The sequence below is a fragment of the Macrotis lagotis genome, chromosome X, assembly GCF_037893015.1.
Source record: "Macrotis lagotis isolate mMagLag1 chromosome X, bilby.v1.9.chrom.fasta, whole genome shotgun sequence".
Lineage (NCBI taxonomy): Eukaryota > Metazoa > Chordata > Mammalia > Peramelemorphia > Peramelidae > Macrotis > Macrotis lagotis.
The window spans coordinates 284045603-284062017 of NC_133666.1; the positions used below are offsets into that span (position 1 = coordinate 284045603).

Below are 16415 nucleotides of genomic sequence, written 5' to 3' on the forward strand. Positions count from 1 at the left end.
ATGATAGGTCTGAGGTAGTTCTGTAGTTGAATTTCTTATGTCCGACGCCTAATCATTTTAGCATATGAACGAGATGGAATGAAAGTGACCAGAAAGCAACACACTTACTAATTGTGTGAAACTTGGTAAGACGCAATCTTTAAATATATAAAATGGAAATAATAGTATTACCTCCCTCTCAGGGGTCAGTGTGAGGGTAAAATGATATGTGTGCTATTTGGAAAGCATTTTTTTAACTTTAAAGTACGTGGCTGCTAATTGTTATTATTTTTACTTATTTGAACAAGCACTAGTTCTTAATATTCACTCTGATCTCTCTGAGCCCTACCAAAAGTTTATCTGTTTAAGATAGTGGCAAAGGGGAAAAGAGAGGGAGAGAAATGAGAGTTCTTACTGGTGTTTGTGAAATTGGAGTAGGGAAGGAATAGGACCAAAACAAAAAATGGAGCTACTTTTCTATTTTTGGGCTATGTTCTTCCCTCCCAACAAAAGATAGCCATTCTCCCTTTCTCCGCCTGCCCAACCTTCTTCCCTTTATTTTCTTCCCCTTAAGCTTCTGAGTTCTAAGCAGCAACTTTTATAATGTTCAGGTTAATTCAAAAAGCACTTATTAAATGTGACAGGCACTGGTAATACAAAGTTAAAAAAGAAAATCCCTGACTTCAAGAACTTATATTCTATTATAGATATTACATATTACAATATCATAAGCATGAAAAAAGTGTAAATTTTTCAATAGTGTAAAAATTTGAGAAGACAATGAGGAAAAAGGCATTATTACTTCCACTTTAGCAGCAAACCTAACACCTGCTCAGATCATCTCTGGGGGTTGTCCTAAATCTAAAAGCTAACAAATAACTTTTTGGTTGTCAAGCTCTTCTTTCATTTTGTCCACATACAAACTATTAAAATTGTGACTCAGAGAGATATAAAGTTTCCTATTCTCTCTGTCTCTCTCTCTCTCTCTCTCTCTCTCTCTCTCTCTCTCTCTCTCTCTCCCTCCCTCCATCAGATTCTGAAAACTGTCTCCTACCAAACAGATCAACCACAGAAGTGAACAGGAATAAAAAGACAGAATAAAAAGGACCAGCTTGAGGGGTTCCATTATAAAAGCTGTATTATGTATATACAAATATATACACATATATATAGTTAGATTGCCAGAGTAGATATTTTAATTTCAAGACTGTTTTCACTTGCAAAGTATGAATCAACTTGCAAAAGTTATTACATTAAAACAAAAAGATGAGTAAAGAAAATTCAAGTTAAAGAAATGCCAATGAGGCAGTTTTTTAAAAAGGGGAGGGCAATGAGGAGAAAGACAAAGTTAAGATTTAAGTTTAGTTTAAGATACTTTTTTAGTAACCAAAAAACATACCCCCCTCCCCCTTCAAAAAAAAAAAAGAAAAAAACCAAAAAACCAAAAGTACCATCCTTCTCATAACTTCTTTTGCCATACAGGAAGATCAATGTTACAACACCTCCCCAGCCAATCAGCAGCATTACCAACCTCAAACCAGGAAACTCTTTAGTGTACAATAAAGCATAGTACAAATGATACTTCTCACTTTCAGCTAGTTTTTGTTCCCTATGCTTGTAGGATGGAAGAGCAGATGTGAAGTCTCTCATGGCGAAGTTTAACACTGGGGGCAGCCTGGCAGAGGAGGTTTCAGTTGGCAGTCGACCCTTCAAAGCAGCACATCCTGCCCCTTCAGGAATACAAGCCAGGAAAAGTGTATTTACCAACCAAGGAAATGACAGTCCACCTCCAGGGCCCAACAATTTATCAAAATTTGGAACTCCAAGACCTCCTTTGGGAGTGAAGCCTTCACTTGAGGAGAAAACTGACAAGGATCCCAAGCCCCCTTATCAGAAACCCACTGGAGTCGGTCAGAGATTTGGAAGTCCAGTTAACTCAACCAACAAGGACCCTGAAGGAAAATCGGGATTTCTCAAACCCATAGGTTCCAAACCCTTAGACCACACAAAAGATGAGTGTAAACCTGTGTTCCCAAGGCCTTCTGGAAATAAACTTCATGCTTTCAACCAAGAGAATGACTTAAAAGCTCTTGGCCAAAAGTCTGTCTTCAATGCTCCAGCTCCAGAAAATGAACCTAAGCCAGCATTTCCAAAGCTGTCTGGAACTAAAGCCAAGTTCAACATCCCTTCACACGACCATGAGCCCAAGCCTCCTTTTCCCAAACCAGCAATTGGACAGAAACCTTCTCCCAATGCAGATACCTCCCATGATGACCAAAACCTCAACAAGAAAGGACCTGCCTTTGCCCCTTCCTCCAAACCCAAAGTCAGCCCTCTTAAGCCAACCAGAGAAGATACAGAAAACAAAGATCATGGAACAGACTCTCCAAATATGCCTTTCCCTGGTGTAACTCTGAAACCTGTTACCAACCGAAGTACTCCAAGCTCAACCCTAAACCTTACCAAAAATACTGAAGAGAAAAAGGAAGAACGGAAGATAGATGCAGCTAAGAATGTATTTATGAGTAAAATGAATCAGGATGACTTTGGCTCAGGTATCACTCCACCCAAGCTCCCAAAGCCAGCTTCCAAGTTGACAGTGGGGGGGCCTTGGAGCCAAAGTCAAGAGAAGGATAAAGGAGATAAGAATTCTACCATGCCTAAACAGAAGCCCTTGCCTGCACTGTTTACCCTGGGCCCACCCCCACAGAAACCCAACAGACCACCTACTGTTGACCTGGCAAGATTTCGAAAAGCCAGTCCTGCAAACAGTGAGTAGTTTTCCCATTTGTGATTTAGCTTCTTTTTTTGACATAGTATAAGATGTTCTAAATTCTAAAAAAAGTGTTGACAACATCAACCCTTTATGAATGATACTCATTGGTGCACAATGGTATATGGTCTCTCTCTTGTTTCCCTTGGAGTTTGAAGGATTAAGTTCAATAGAGCTAGGTTTAGGGGTAGTTCTGTCACTGAAAAGTGCTCTGCTTAGCTAATTGGAGGAGAACTTTCATTTGTTGGTTTCAGTAGCTTCTCTAGTGAATAGTAATTTTATTTCCTCAGCTAAATAATTTTACTTCTGTTAAACAAGAATATGGTCTTATTCTCCATAATCTCAGAAAAGATACCTCAGAAAGATATGCATTTGATTTCTTGTGACCAAAAAAATGCTTCCCTAATTTCAAAATATTTATTTGGCTGCAATCATGAGATGAAGTAGAGACTGCTGACTATATAACTTCACATTCTACTGTATGAGCCAGTTGATTTATGTGCATAAATATTAAAGGTTTTTAGACTCTGATGATTTAGTAAAGAATTCATATGGCTATTTTAATTTCAGTATCAAATAATCTCCAATAATTCTAAAGTTATGTATTATGTAATATATTCAATATATGTCAATTTTCATTTTAAATGAGCTAAAGTATCATTGTTCCTATAATTAAGAGAAAATTTCACCATAGTTCTGTAATGTTCAATTTGAATAATTCACATGATATAGTTGTTCTTTGCAAGAAAAGAAAAGAGTATTAATAAGGGAAATCAGAATTACTATGCTGTTATACAAACCTTAAGATTTTTTACCTATAGGCTATCATTTTATTTTATTGAATAAAACAAGCATTTACATATCTTAGCATTATAAAAAAAGATGATTGTACATGAAACTGAAAATCTATTTATTTTTAATAATGAAATAATATTTTGATGAGGTGAATAGAGGACTAATCTTGGAGTCAGGAAGACCTCTGGTCAAGTCCTGCCCCTGATCTATAATAGCTATAGTACAATGGACAAATCACTTAATTTCTCAGAGTCCTAGACAACTCCCCTAAACCATAATTTGTCAAAGCATATTCTGGTCTATGTTGGTGATAAGAGTTTCTATTCTGGGAATAAAATTGTTAGACTAGACCAAAAATTGTAGTATTCATAATTCATAGATTTATGTCTTTTAAGTTTTAAAAACTGCTTTCCTTACAATATTTGGAAATTTGTATCTCGCACATCCCTAATTATTCTTTTTTTACACATGGGTAAATGGAAGCTCTAAGAGAGGAAGCTGACCTATCCATGGTTACATATCTGGCAAATGCTCAATTATCTTATCTTGTCTCCTAACTCCATGCCCAAGATACTGTCTGTTCTGTCATGTCAACTTTTTGTCATCAAGATGATCACACTAGAAAAGTTTGGGGTGCTTAGTAGACATTAATTTTTGTCCCTTCCCCTCTAGTTTGTCTGATTGACTCTAGTCTCTTTTTTAAGGTACTTTCACATTTCACTTTATCTTCATAATTACACTATAATCTAAGTAGGATAAGGATAACTGTCCCTCTTTTAAACTAAGGTGTAAAGACATAAAATGACTTGTCCAAGCTAATAATAGTGAAGAATGACTTAAGCTTAGGTCTTTTGACTTCCAACCTTCATCTTTTTTCCATTACAAGGTCACATGTTTTGAAGTATGTGAGTGTGTTTGCATTTATACATTTGAGTTTTTATAAATATATAGCATACACAATCATATTTACTTCCTTAAAAAGTAATGTCAGAAGATGAAAAAATATTTTCACAAAAAAACAAACAAACCATATTCATTTCAGAAACTCTTTATCTTTCTTCCTACTCCTATCAGTTGATGCTTTTGACCAAAAGGGAATGACTGCATAAGGTTTTGATAAGGTTCTAGAATAAAGCTACTATCATTTTGCTATGTATGATGGAAGGGAAGATAGCTATGGAACCAAGATGGATCTAAATGGTGCCATGCTACCTGTGGTATAAGGAGTGGTACTTATATAGCCATTTTCCCCAGATCCTGAGAGAGAGAGAGAGAGAGAGAGAGAGAGAGAGAGAGAGAGAGAATAGATAAAGAACTAGCCTCAGAGCCACGAACACCTGAATTCAAGTGCCATTTCTTACTCTTAACTGGCTATGTGACCCTTGACAAGCATCATAACCTTGCAGTGCTACCAGCAATTCTCTAAGACCAATCTGTATTGGTAGAAGAAATTTACTCTTCAGGGGTTCCCTATGCCAATGATATCACAGATCTGTTCTCTAATCCTTCCCCAGACCTGAGTTGAGTGCAGGACTGTCACCTTGAATAAGTCAAAGAAGTTTGCCCAACTTTGGATAAACTGCTCTGGTTTACTCCTGAACCACTGTACTCATATGCAGGATGCGGCCATTTTTCCTATTGGGAAATGCTTTTATTTCATAAAGGTTCCAATCCAAGTTGCATCTCTAGAAATATAAATCTGATCCCTACAATCACTATGATACTACCACCTCCACCACCCCAAGCCTTCCCTTCTCCTGTTTGGTATCCCTTGCTGTGACCTTGAAGAGTGTCAAAAGTGATCCTTTAAAAAGATCTGTTTTCATACCCAGAAGTTGTCCCCAAGAGAGAACTTCTTATCCCTGCCCTGTTGGAGTTATGTGCATTTATTTACTCAGTCATCAGTCTTTCCAGCTGAACATAATTTCCTGCATCACTGGACACAAAGGCATGTGATTAAATCAAAGCAAAGTTAGAAAGCAGACTTAGTTTAAATGATAAACAAAACTACATCTGAAAATGTTTGTCCACACTGAGGTTCAATAATTTAGGAACTGAACAGAGCAAAGCTGGATTTTTTGATGATGAAATTCAGATATTAAACACCTGGTAGACTAATTCTTGTATAAACAATTTAATTCCAGTTATTATTGAACTAATCAAAGCTCATTTTTCTTCCTCTTCCTTTATTTCTTTAACCCTTTAATGTTATTATTCACTCTTTTTTTTTAATATATCACCCTATAACCTTAGTCTCATCTTGCCAAGTACCTGCTGGATGCCTTCAACCAGCTGTTCCATAGTCACTTCAAATTCCATATGTCTAAAACAGAACTCATTATCTATTGATTATATCCCTTTTCCCAATCTTCCTTAATTGAAAAAAAAAAGAAAACAAAAGTACAAACACCCTTATTACAAATATATATACTCATGAAAATCAAATTCCTATGTTGATCATGTCCAACCTGTTTTTACATACTACAATCCTTTATCTCATCCACATTTACCTATAAATATTGATGTGGATGTTTATGTAGATATAGCTAGCTTGAGCTATGCATATGTGCTTCAAATTTCCATATTTCTTTAAAAGGAGCCACCATCCTTTTAAGAATCTAGATTCCCTTCATCTTAGACAAAAGATTGAAAAGCAATACCTACCCAGGCTCACAATCATAGTCATCCTTGTCTCTCCTTTGCTCCCTTAATGTCCAATCAGTGGCCAGGCCTTATTGATTCTACTTTTCTAACTCTTCTCTAATCTGCCCCCTTTTCCCTCCTCACATAGCAGCCACTACCCTATTTCACATCTTCATGATCTATCCCTGGAACCACTGGAACAGTTTCCTCATTGGTTTCAATTTCTTCCCTTTCTAATCTATCTTTTAAGCAGTTGCCAAATTGATTGTGCTTTCTTTTTATTTTTAATTTCTTAAACTTTATTTTTTTAATCAATAAGAGTTTATTGCCCTCTTTCCAACCCTCCTTAATTTAAAAAAAGAAAACCCTTGTAACAAATATGCAAACTCATGCAAAACAAATTCCTGAATTGATCATGTCTAAAAATGTATGCCCCTTTCTGAATCTTGAATCCATCTCTCAGGAGGGGACTTTTCACCAATCTCTGGAATCACAGTTACCTTAGAGAGCACTGGCCACAGTTCTTAAATCTTTCTTAGTTATTTGTCATGTTGCTGTTGCTGAATTGGTTTCCTTTTGGTTTTGTTCACTTAACTACATCATATAAATCTTTCCAAGTTTCTCTGAAAACATTCTTTTTATCATTTTTTCATAGATATTCCATTCTACTCATATGCCATTATTTATTCAGCTGTTCCTCAATTAATAGATATCATTCCTTTAGTTTTCAGCTCTTTGCTACTATAATTTTTTCCACATAGGGGTCCTTTTTCTCTTTGTTTGATGCCTTTGAGCTGCAGGTCTAGTAATAGTACTACTGGATTAAAAGATACCCACAATTTAATGATTTTTGAGGAACAGTTCCATTACTTCCTAGAATGCCTTGATCAATCTACAGTTCTTCCTACCATGCACTAGCAATACCTGTCCTCTTTCATTCTCTCCAACATTATTATTTTTCTTTTTGGTTTTGGTTTTGTTTTTTGGGGGGGTGGAGGGGGTTGGAAGTAGGAGAGTGCTCTTCTTTGCCAGTCTGATGAATATCAGGTCAAATTTAAAGTTATGTCTTTCTGACTCCAGACCCTCACTCTATCCACTTTGCCACCTCACTGTCCCCAGCAGAAATAGGTCTTTCCTTGATCATGTCTTATCCAAATGAAATAGCCTTTAATTGTTAAGCTAAGATAATATGGTGTCAGTGTCTCACAAAAAGTGTGGTAGCTTAAACTGAACAAACCAGTTGTGGTCTGATCAGGAAAAGTACAATGGGGATAGTTGCTTTATGTGATATGGATGCTATATTTCTATTAATATAGCCTTAGTCTTTCTAGTAGCTGTGCAAACATTGGGTCAAATAAAACCACTAGATCAGATCTCCCCATTCCAGAGTTTAAGCAATTGAATTTTTTAAATCTCAACAAATTTTAAATTTTTATTTATTGTATTCTATTCCCTTGATTTCTGCCCAGAATTCAAGCTTGCTGAGACACCTTTGATAATATGATAAACTTATCAGTTTTATTGCAGGATATTGTGCATAGTGGCACATCCTAGTCCCCAGGCTAGTTTTCTGGCAATCTATTCAGTTTCAATCATTTTACACAGGGAAAGGTAGAGTCAGTCTTCCTCCTGCAGTCTTCCACCCCATCTCCATTCCCAGAATACCAACATCCTCTGGTGGTTCTCCTTGCATTATCGTCTTTCACCCAGCCCACCTGAGCCACCCAGAACCATCTCAGGAAAGAAACATAAACATAGCCATCGCCCATACACAATGGCATCCAGAGACAAGGCCCTGCTAGCCCCATTCTAAGTATAGTTCTGCTTGTTTAGCATCCTTTGGGAAAACTATCTAGGTGATTGACAGAATCCAGTAAATGGATCAAAAATTGTGTTTATGTTCCTGGTGATCAGGATGATAAGTTTGTTTCTCAGGTTGAATGTGGGGGCTAGGGAATTATTTTTAAATATTTTAGAGTTCAATTTTTTAACCTAAGTTTTCATCTTTGAAAAGAATTAAATCTTATTTTTCCCCCATGGAACAATAATCATGTGATGAAATGATGACAATGAGGACTAATCTTTAAAACCATATTAGCCAGGGATTGCATATAACATTGGATCATGGCGATCATGGCTATTGCTTATGGCAAGTTTAGCAACATGAGCAAAAGCAGTTAATTTATAAAGAATATTTGAGGGGCAGCTAGGTGGCGTAGTGGATACAGCCTGGCCTTGGAGTCAGGAGTACCTGGGTTCAAATCCAGTCTCAGACACTTAATAATTACCTAGCTGTGTGGCCTTGGGCAAGCCACTTAACCCCATTTGCCTTGCAAAAAAAAAACCTAAAAAAAAAAGAATTTTTGATATTTGGAAAGATCTAAAACTGGAACATCTGATCATCTGCCCCATATTATTTTCCATAGGTTATTATGAAAGAATAGATTTAGAACAACTCCTAAATAGCACACGTGTAGGTGTTTATCATTTCTGGGTAAATTGATAACCATGAGACTCTATGTATGTGTGTGTGTACAGAGAGAGAGAGAGTGAGAGTGAGTGTTTGCATGTGTACATGTGAGAGAGAGAGAGAGAGAGAGTGAGAGTGAGTGAGTGCTCGCATGTGTACATGGTGGGGAGTAAAAGGAAAATCCCAAGAAGAGAGAGAAGAGGTTTGGGATCTGGGATCTGTTGCTATCTCTGAAATATCTCTCTTCCAGACAGACCCCAGATCTGTGGACAAATTTAAAGGGAACTCTGAGTTTGGATATGAAAAATTACATCTGTATTTTCACTTAGTTCTTTTTTTATTTTAGGTTTTTGCAAGGCAAATGGAGTTAAGTGGCTTGCCCAAGGCCACACAGCTAAGTAATTATTAAGTGTCTGAGGCCAGATTTGAACTTAGGTACTACTGACTCCAGGGCTGGTGCTCTATCCACTATGCCACCTAGCCACCCCCATTTTCACTTAGTTCTAAGTGAAATTTAGAATTTCCTTTGGTTATGATTCGTTTTGAGAATATATTTAGGAAAGGAGCTTATAGACTTCACCAGCAAAAGGGGATTATGATATATTTGATTTAGAACAGCTTCAATATCACACATGCAAAATCTCAACTGTTTTTAAAAAAATTAGACTTTTTACAATATTAAAAATCATTTTTGTTAGGATTATAAAATATAGAGTGAGAAAAACCAAATTTTAGGCAGCTGTTGGAGGGTGGGACAGACAGCAGTGGATAATACCTAATAGTACATGATAATGTTAGTCTGGTTCACTTCCACTCTCGAATCAGACACTTAATAGGTATTTCTATAGTTTTAAACCTGGGTTTATTCTATCTTTTTTTTTTTAGGTTTTTTTTTTTTTGCAAGGCAAATGGGGTTAAGTGGCTTGCCCAAGGCCACACAGCTAGGTAATTATTAAGTGTCTGAGACCGGATTTGAACCCAGGTACTCCTGACTCCAAGGCCGGTGCTTTATCCACTTCGCCACCTAGCTGCCCCAATTCTATCTTTTCTAATAGTACATCTATCTTTAGTCTTTAATTCCCAAGAAAACAAAGATTTGTTTTTTTGTTTTTGTTTTTTGTCTTACTTCTGTCAGGTCTACCCTTCTGTTACAAATCAAGACTGTTCTTTCCAAAGTCACCAAATTCAAAGCCAGCGGTTTCCTTAAAGGTAGCCCCATAGAAAGTTTAAATTAACCTCTCTTCCCCTACCCACCCAAGCTTATCCATGTCCTTTTCAGGAACTACTCCTTCAACTGCTTGACTTTTCACATTTAAACATTTCATCTTCTGCACAAAGACATCTTTAACTGGTTTGTCATTACAGTTAAACAATCCTCAATGTGCATCATGATCTTTTCTCTCCCAACATAACTTTGCTTCTTTGCCTCTGTCATGGTACTTTCTCTAGAGAATCTAAGTTGTATTAATTGTGATTCCTAATTATAATTTTCAAAGCTTGTTTTATGAAGATAATTAAAGTTTGTTTTTGTTTTTCTTAAGATGAGTTACATTGAATCAATTAATAGATAATATTGAAGGTTCTTATTTCTTCCTATTTAAAAGTAGATCAGTAATATTTGCATTATCTGCTTCAAGAATTTTCAAGAAAATTGATTTGTAATATTTTAAATGATATATATTTATATTATTTTATTAAAATATACAACTTTGACACCTGAGAAGTTAGAACTAAAAGAGCTCCACTTTGGAAAATAGGGTCATTTAAAAAATAGCTTTGACAGCTGCATTTGCAGAGAGGAACTGACTTTGCTAAAGACTAACTGGCCTTGCAAGACTGTCTTAATAACTTTGAGCCTCAGGTGTATTACTACAAAGATGATAACTAAGGTCCATTCAAGCTCTAAATCTTCAATCCCATGAAAAAAATCATAAAAAGAATAGTTTGACTTTAACCAAACCTTTTTTTAAAAAAAATGAAATCATTACCTATTGGCTTAAAGGACTTATACCTTTAGTCTTTTTTCCTCCTTTTTCTGTGTTTTTTAGGTATGGAAGTATAAGGTAAAGAACACTATACATAGAACTAGACAATCTAGATTAGCGGTACTTGTTAGCAGTTGATAGTCAGCAAGTCACTTTCTCTGACTATTCCCATGTTAGAGAAATGGGAATAAAAGTCCTTGTACTATCTTCAGGGTCATTTTAAATTTAGTAAAGTAGCGAGGTGGTACACTGGTCCTGGAGGCAGAAGGACCTGAGTTTAAATCCAGCCTCTGAAACTTGACGCTTACTAATTTATGTGACCTTGAGCAAGTTATTTAATCTTGTTTGCCTCACATCCAGGGCCATCTCCAGTTGTCCTAATCTATATCTGGCCACTGGATCCAGATGATCCAGGAGGAGAAAATATGATGAGTAACTTAGTACAACATCCCCCACTCAAATCCAATTCATTTATTTGTCATGACATCATCACCTGATATCATAATTTTCAAGGATGAAGGACATCATCATTACATATAGAGAGGTGAGAAACATTTATCTGACCCAATCCCCTCATTTTAGAGAAGAGGAAACTGATTCCTAAAAAGGTTAAATGACTTGCTGAAAGTAAGTTTAGTAATTGGGTAAGCTAAGATCAGAATCCTAAAACTTTTGGCTGGGAAAGAACTCTGGACATTATATAATCCAACTTCCTCACTTTTCAGGAAAAGTAACTGAAATTCATAGTGCTAAAAGGACTTTTTTTTTAACCTTTTAACCTTTTCAAACTGGCATATCTAGCTTGCATTTCTTTCTTACCTAGACAGAAGAACAGTGAATATATTTTGAAAATATGTATGATATGTGTGTATAGTTAGATATCTAAATCTATATCTATCTAAAGATACATAAATTTCAGGGTTATGCCTTTGACAGAACTATCCAGCTTCTTGGATAGTTCATATGCTTAAAGATTTGGCATATGAACAGAAAGTTTAGAGAAGAGTAAGACGGCACTGCCCTCCTCTTCCCTGCTCCCCATCCCCTTCCCAGGCACAAAATTCCTGACCCTGTAATTTAAATGGTTTATTAATCTCCTATTCCCCCCCCCCATTTTTTATGAATTTTCTCAAAATTCAATCTATTTCTTGGTGGGCTTTTTCTAGCCTTAACAGATTTCATTAAGGAAAATAACATAAACTGTCAATAAAAGTCTTAGTGATAGATTAAGAACTTTAACAAGGGGAAAAAAGGGTAAAGAAAAAGTTAAATTCACAAATTGGGACTGCTCAAAATCAAAGATTTAATCATGTTACCCAGGGTTATACCTAACAACTACTTTTCTCTCTACAACTTTATCTACTTTGATAAAAATCTTTAGCAGAAAAACAGTCCCTTGATAAAATCTCCTGCTCTCCCAATTATATCCTAGTCAGGCCAGTAGTAACTTCTTTCTTTATCACTGATATTAACATCTTACATACTTCCATGTTGAGGTTTCATAACTTTGCTGTCCATATAGACTTGGGAGATGGAGATTTTACCATAATGAGGAGAGAGAAAGACTTTCTTAAAGTCAAGGCCTAACTCATTGCCATGAATTGTTCTTTCATTAAGCACTCTTACTGATAAAGATGACCAATCTGGTATTTTTTTTAACTGATTAGAGAAATTATTATATTCCCCTGCTATGGATGTCAAATGCCATGCCTTTTAAATATGTGTTTCAATTTCATTATGTGAATTGTGATTATACTAAGGGAAGACAACCAAAAGAGACAGTCATCTTAAAACTGCTACCAAGGCTTTCTTTCAAAATGGTGTCCTGGCCCCCACAAATCAAGTATATTTTCACATACTTTAGAATAATCTAAATTTGATCAAAAGCACTCAATTGCTCAAGTTACCATAGAGGAGTCAGACACATGCATCAAATGCCTAGCATTCTAGTTCAAACAGGAGTATCATTTTGGACAAAAATGGAAATAACATTCTGATTCCTACATATATGTCTGTCCTACCTTTCAGTTCTTCTACTAAGCCAAGTCTTAGTCATTGGCAATCCTCAATCCTGAACTTTCTGGTTGCATAAGCTTTGATCTAATTCACTCTCCTAAGCAAATTATCTATCCTAAAAAAACCCTCAGGAAAGCTCAAGTTCTATAGATGAACTGATAAAGCATGGCTTACCTCCTGAATCTAATCTCTAAAAAGCCATTTCCAATCAGGAAAAATGAAAATTCATACAGGTTATATGATTTTTCAGCATATTTATTCCTCCTGCCCATCTTAAACTTCTACTTTGTATGTGGAAAATACCCCCCTATAAAATCAAGGCTTATTTATGAATATGAAACAGAATGGTGCTAGGTACCATAGTTAAAAAAGGAGCACCAACTTAGGATAATTGTTTTTATCATCCAAATGAAATTGAATTGATATTCACAATAACCACTGCTAATCAGAAGACCCAATAATCAGTATATTTTCTAGTTTTTGAGAGAAAATTGTCTTTTTTTTTATGTGAGATGGGGAAGGAGGATAAACCTTCCCATTCAAAGAAAATGCATATTAATATTTTGATTCTAAAAACTCCTTAGAATTATCTACCATGAGACCAAAGATTCTTTCCTATCTGAAGATAATAGAAAATAGGAATCTAAAAATCAGAGATGGTGATATATTTTAGATTACTATTATTGATTATTAATAGATAAGATCACAGCATTCAGAGCAAGATTCAACTTTCTACAAGAAATGCCCCTTAATTTTCTAATGCCTTCCTTCTGCTGATTATTTCCAATTTATTGGTTATACATAATTATAAGCAGCTATCTCCTCAATTAGAGTGTGAGGTCCTTGAGAGCAGAGACTCTCTTTTGCCTTTCTATTACATACCCAGAAGTTAACACAGTATCGGCTTATAATAAGAATTTAATGAATATTTAGAGTAATAATCAGGTGACACAGTGGATAGAGCACCAGGCCTGGAATCAGGAAGACAAATTCAAATTCAGTCTTAGATATTTGTGACCCTGGGCCAGTCTCTTCATTTGTGTTTATCTCAGTTTCCTCATCTGTAAAATGAGAATAACAATAACAACCAAGGTTGTTATGAAGATCCAATAAGATAATAATTGTGATTGTAAATTAAATAATTTTAAAATGTGTACCATATAAATGTTAATTATTAGTATTAGTGGTTTGAGATTTAGTGAGATTTTGAGATTAGTGATTTGAGAAAGGATTATCTTGTCCACTTTTATTCTAATACATGAGGAAAGTATAACCCAAGGGGTTCATCACATCATAGGATCATAGATAGAGAACTCTTAGGTACCTTAGAAGCTATTGAATCTAACTCTCCTTGTTTTACAAATAAAGTGAGACAGAAAGATTTAATGATTTGTACCAGATCAGGTAACTAAGTACCTGAGGCAGAATTTGAACTCATATCTTCCTGATTCTAAGTCCAATAGCTTATTTAGCTAAGGATACAAAGATGACAGAGCAGAGTTTCAAACTCTTAATCTAGACCAAAGGAAACAACAGCCCTTTTGGAAAATGACTCTAGTGAAAAATAGTAAGGCTTAAGCATCAGCAATGATATCCAAGGTCTTTTCCAGTTCTAACATTCTATAAACTGAAGAAGGAATCGAGGAGGAAAAGGAGAAGGAAATCTCTGGAACAGCCCAGTACCAAGGAACAGTATCAGAAAATGACTGAAGCAGACATCTGTTCATAAAAAGTAGACAAAAATACCCGCCTTTTGCAAGTCTGTGTGCTGTGCTGCTGTCTTCCTTTTATCACACATATTGAAGTCGACCACATCAGTCTGCAACTGAACAACTTCAGGCCTCAAAGACATTTTCGGTTAGCAGTGTCTTCATTGCAAGGAGCTATGTGGCAAGGTGGGGCAGAGACAGGTTAGACATGATACCATTGCTCCTTTTATTATGGAATAACTCTCATGGAGGCAGCCTGGCTTCATCTATTATTTAGAAGCATGGATTGCACATTAAATACCTCCATAGGGTTAGGGGAGCAATACAACCAAAAAGGTCAGGGAAACTTTGAAGCATATAAAGTCAGATAAACAAATTCGTTTTTCTGTCATGTTCGACTCTTTTACCCCATTTAGGGTTTTCTTGGCAGAGATAACAGGAGTGGTTTGCCATTTTCATCTCCAGCTCATTTTTCAGATGAAGAATTTGAGGCAAACAGAGTTAAATGACTTGCCAGGATCACACAGCTAAGGCCATATTTAAACTCGGAGATGAGTTTTCCTGACTCTATCCAACTACTTGCCCAGATAACAAAAGCATTCTGGAAAATAAGCTACTGATATTTTCTATCTACAATATGCTTTTCATCTATGGTTCCCAAAAGAAGTAAAAGTGTTCATGTATCCATCTTCCCTCATAATCTCTACACTTAGAATTATTTTGGAGCAGCTCATCCTTGCCCTGAGAATCACTTCCACTTAGTGGAGAGAAGAACCTAGCATGACAGGAAGGTTAGTTCATTTGTAGTCATAGTCAGCAGTTTGCTTGGTGACCTTGGGCAAACTCAATATTTACCATTTCTGTGCTTGCCATGTATTAGTTTGGGTCTCTGTCTCTGTTCCCTTCCTTACTGGGAACTTACACAAACCCTAGATAAGAATGTTTAGAAATCTACCAAGTAAGGTTTTGAAATCTTTTGGTAGAATCAAATCAATTGTGTGCATAGACTAGCTTTTTTTTTTTCAAGGCAATGGGGTTAAGTGGCTTGCCCAAGGCCACACAGGTAATTATTAAGTGTCTGAGACCGGATTTGAACCCAGGTACTCCTGACTTCAAGGCCATTGCTCTATCCACTGGGTCACCTAGCTACCCCTAGACTAGCTTTAAACCATTGATTATATCTCATTTGACAAGAGCTACTTTGAACCCTTAAGCCCATGATTGGATTTGCAAGTAGTACTGTACCAGTCTTCATTGGCTTCTTTATTTCTTCTTCTCTTACTTCCCTATTCATTTTCATTTTCTTATTATTATCTTTTCTTCTTCATCAGAGGCTTATTCTTCTATACTGCACTATGATGGAGCTTTATACTCAGAAGCAAGTGAGTTTGATTGACATCAAGCTACCCAAAGAATTATGATCATTGATTACATATTTATTCCTGAAAATCCTGGGTTACAACAAAACTGTGGTAAAAAGAGAACCATCAGTGTTGGCACCCTACTACCAGTGTTTTAGGAAACCCCATGCTTTTCTGTTAACAATGGAATCCAGTGTGTTTTGTTTGGGAAGGATGGAAATGTAATATTCTTTGCAGAGGGGGTTGTTGTGTCAAATGAAAATGGACCAAAACATTTCTTAAAAGAAAAGATTGGTGAAGAGAGAGGTTCTCAGGGTCCTGTGACAGGATCTCTGAATGATAAGTAACAATGGACATGGACCAAAATAAAGTAATAAATCATAGCTCCTGTCACTCCTGCTTGATTATCCTAAACCTGCCATTTTGTCAATCTTTTCTATGTGCCATTTAGTGAAACAGTGGAGAGATCCATGTGACTAAAGTCAGAAAGACTTGGGTTCAGATCTAGCTTCAGATACTTATGAGTTGAGTGAGTCCAGGCAAGTTATTAAACCTCTTTGATTGAGTTTTCTCAACTGGGGATAATGATGGTACCTACTCCCCACTTGAGGATCAAATGAGATAATATTTTGTAAAAGTGTTTAGCGTATGGTAGTCTATTAATTCTTCTTCGAGGGAAAGACT

At 36.1% G+C, this 16415-nt stretch overlaps 1 protein-coding gene across 9 annotated transcripts in view; it reads left to right on the forward strand.

Annotated features, from left to right (window-relative positions):
- Positions 1-16415, forward strand: part of FYB1 (FYN binding protein 1) — a 190399-nt gene that overhangs the window by 74242 nt on the left and 99742 nt on the right. For 8 of the 9 annotated variants that reach the window (XM_074202664.1, XM_074202666.1, XM_074202667.1 and 5 more), the window contains one exon: positions 1601-2750. In XM_074202664.1, the coding sequence (XP_074058765.1) occupies positions 1601-2750 (1150 nt within the window). Of the gene's footprint in view, positions 1-61; positions 126-1600; positions 2751-16415 lie in introns of all 9 variants that reach the window. The other variant, XM_074202669.1, reaches the window with a different exon arrangement.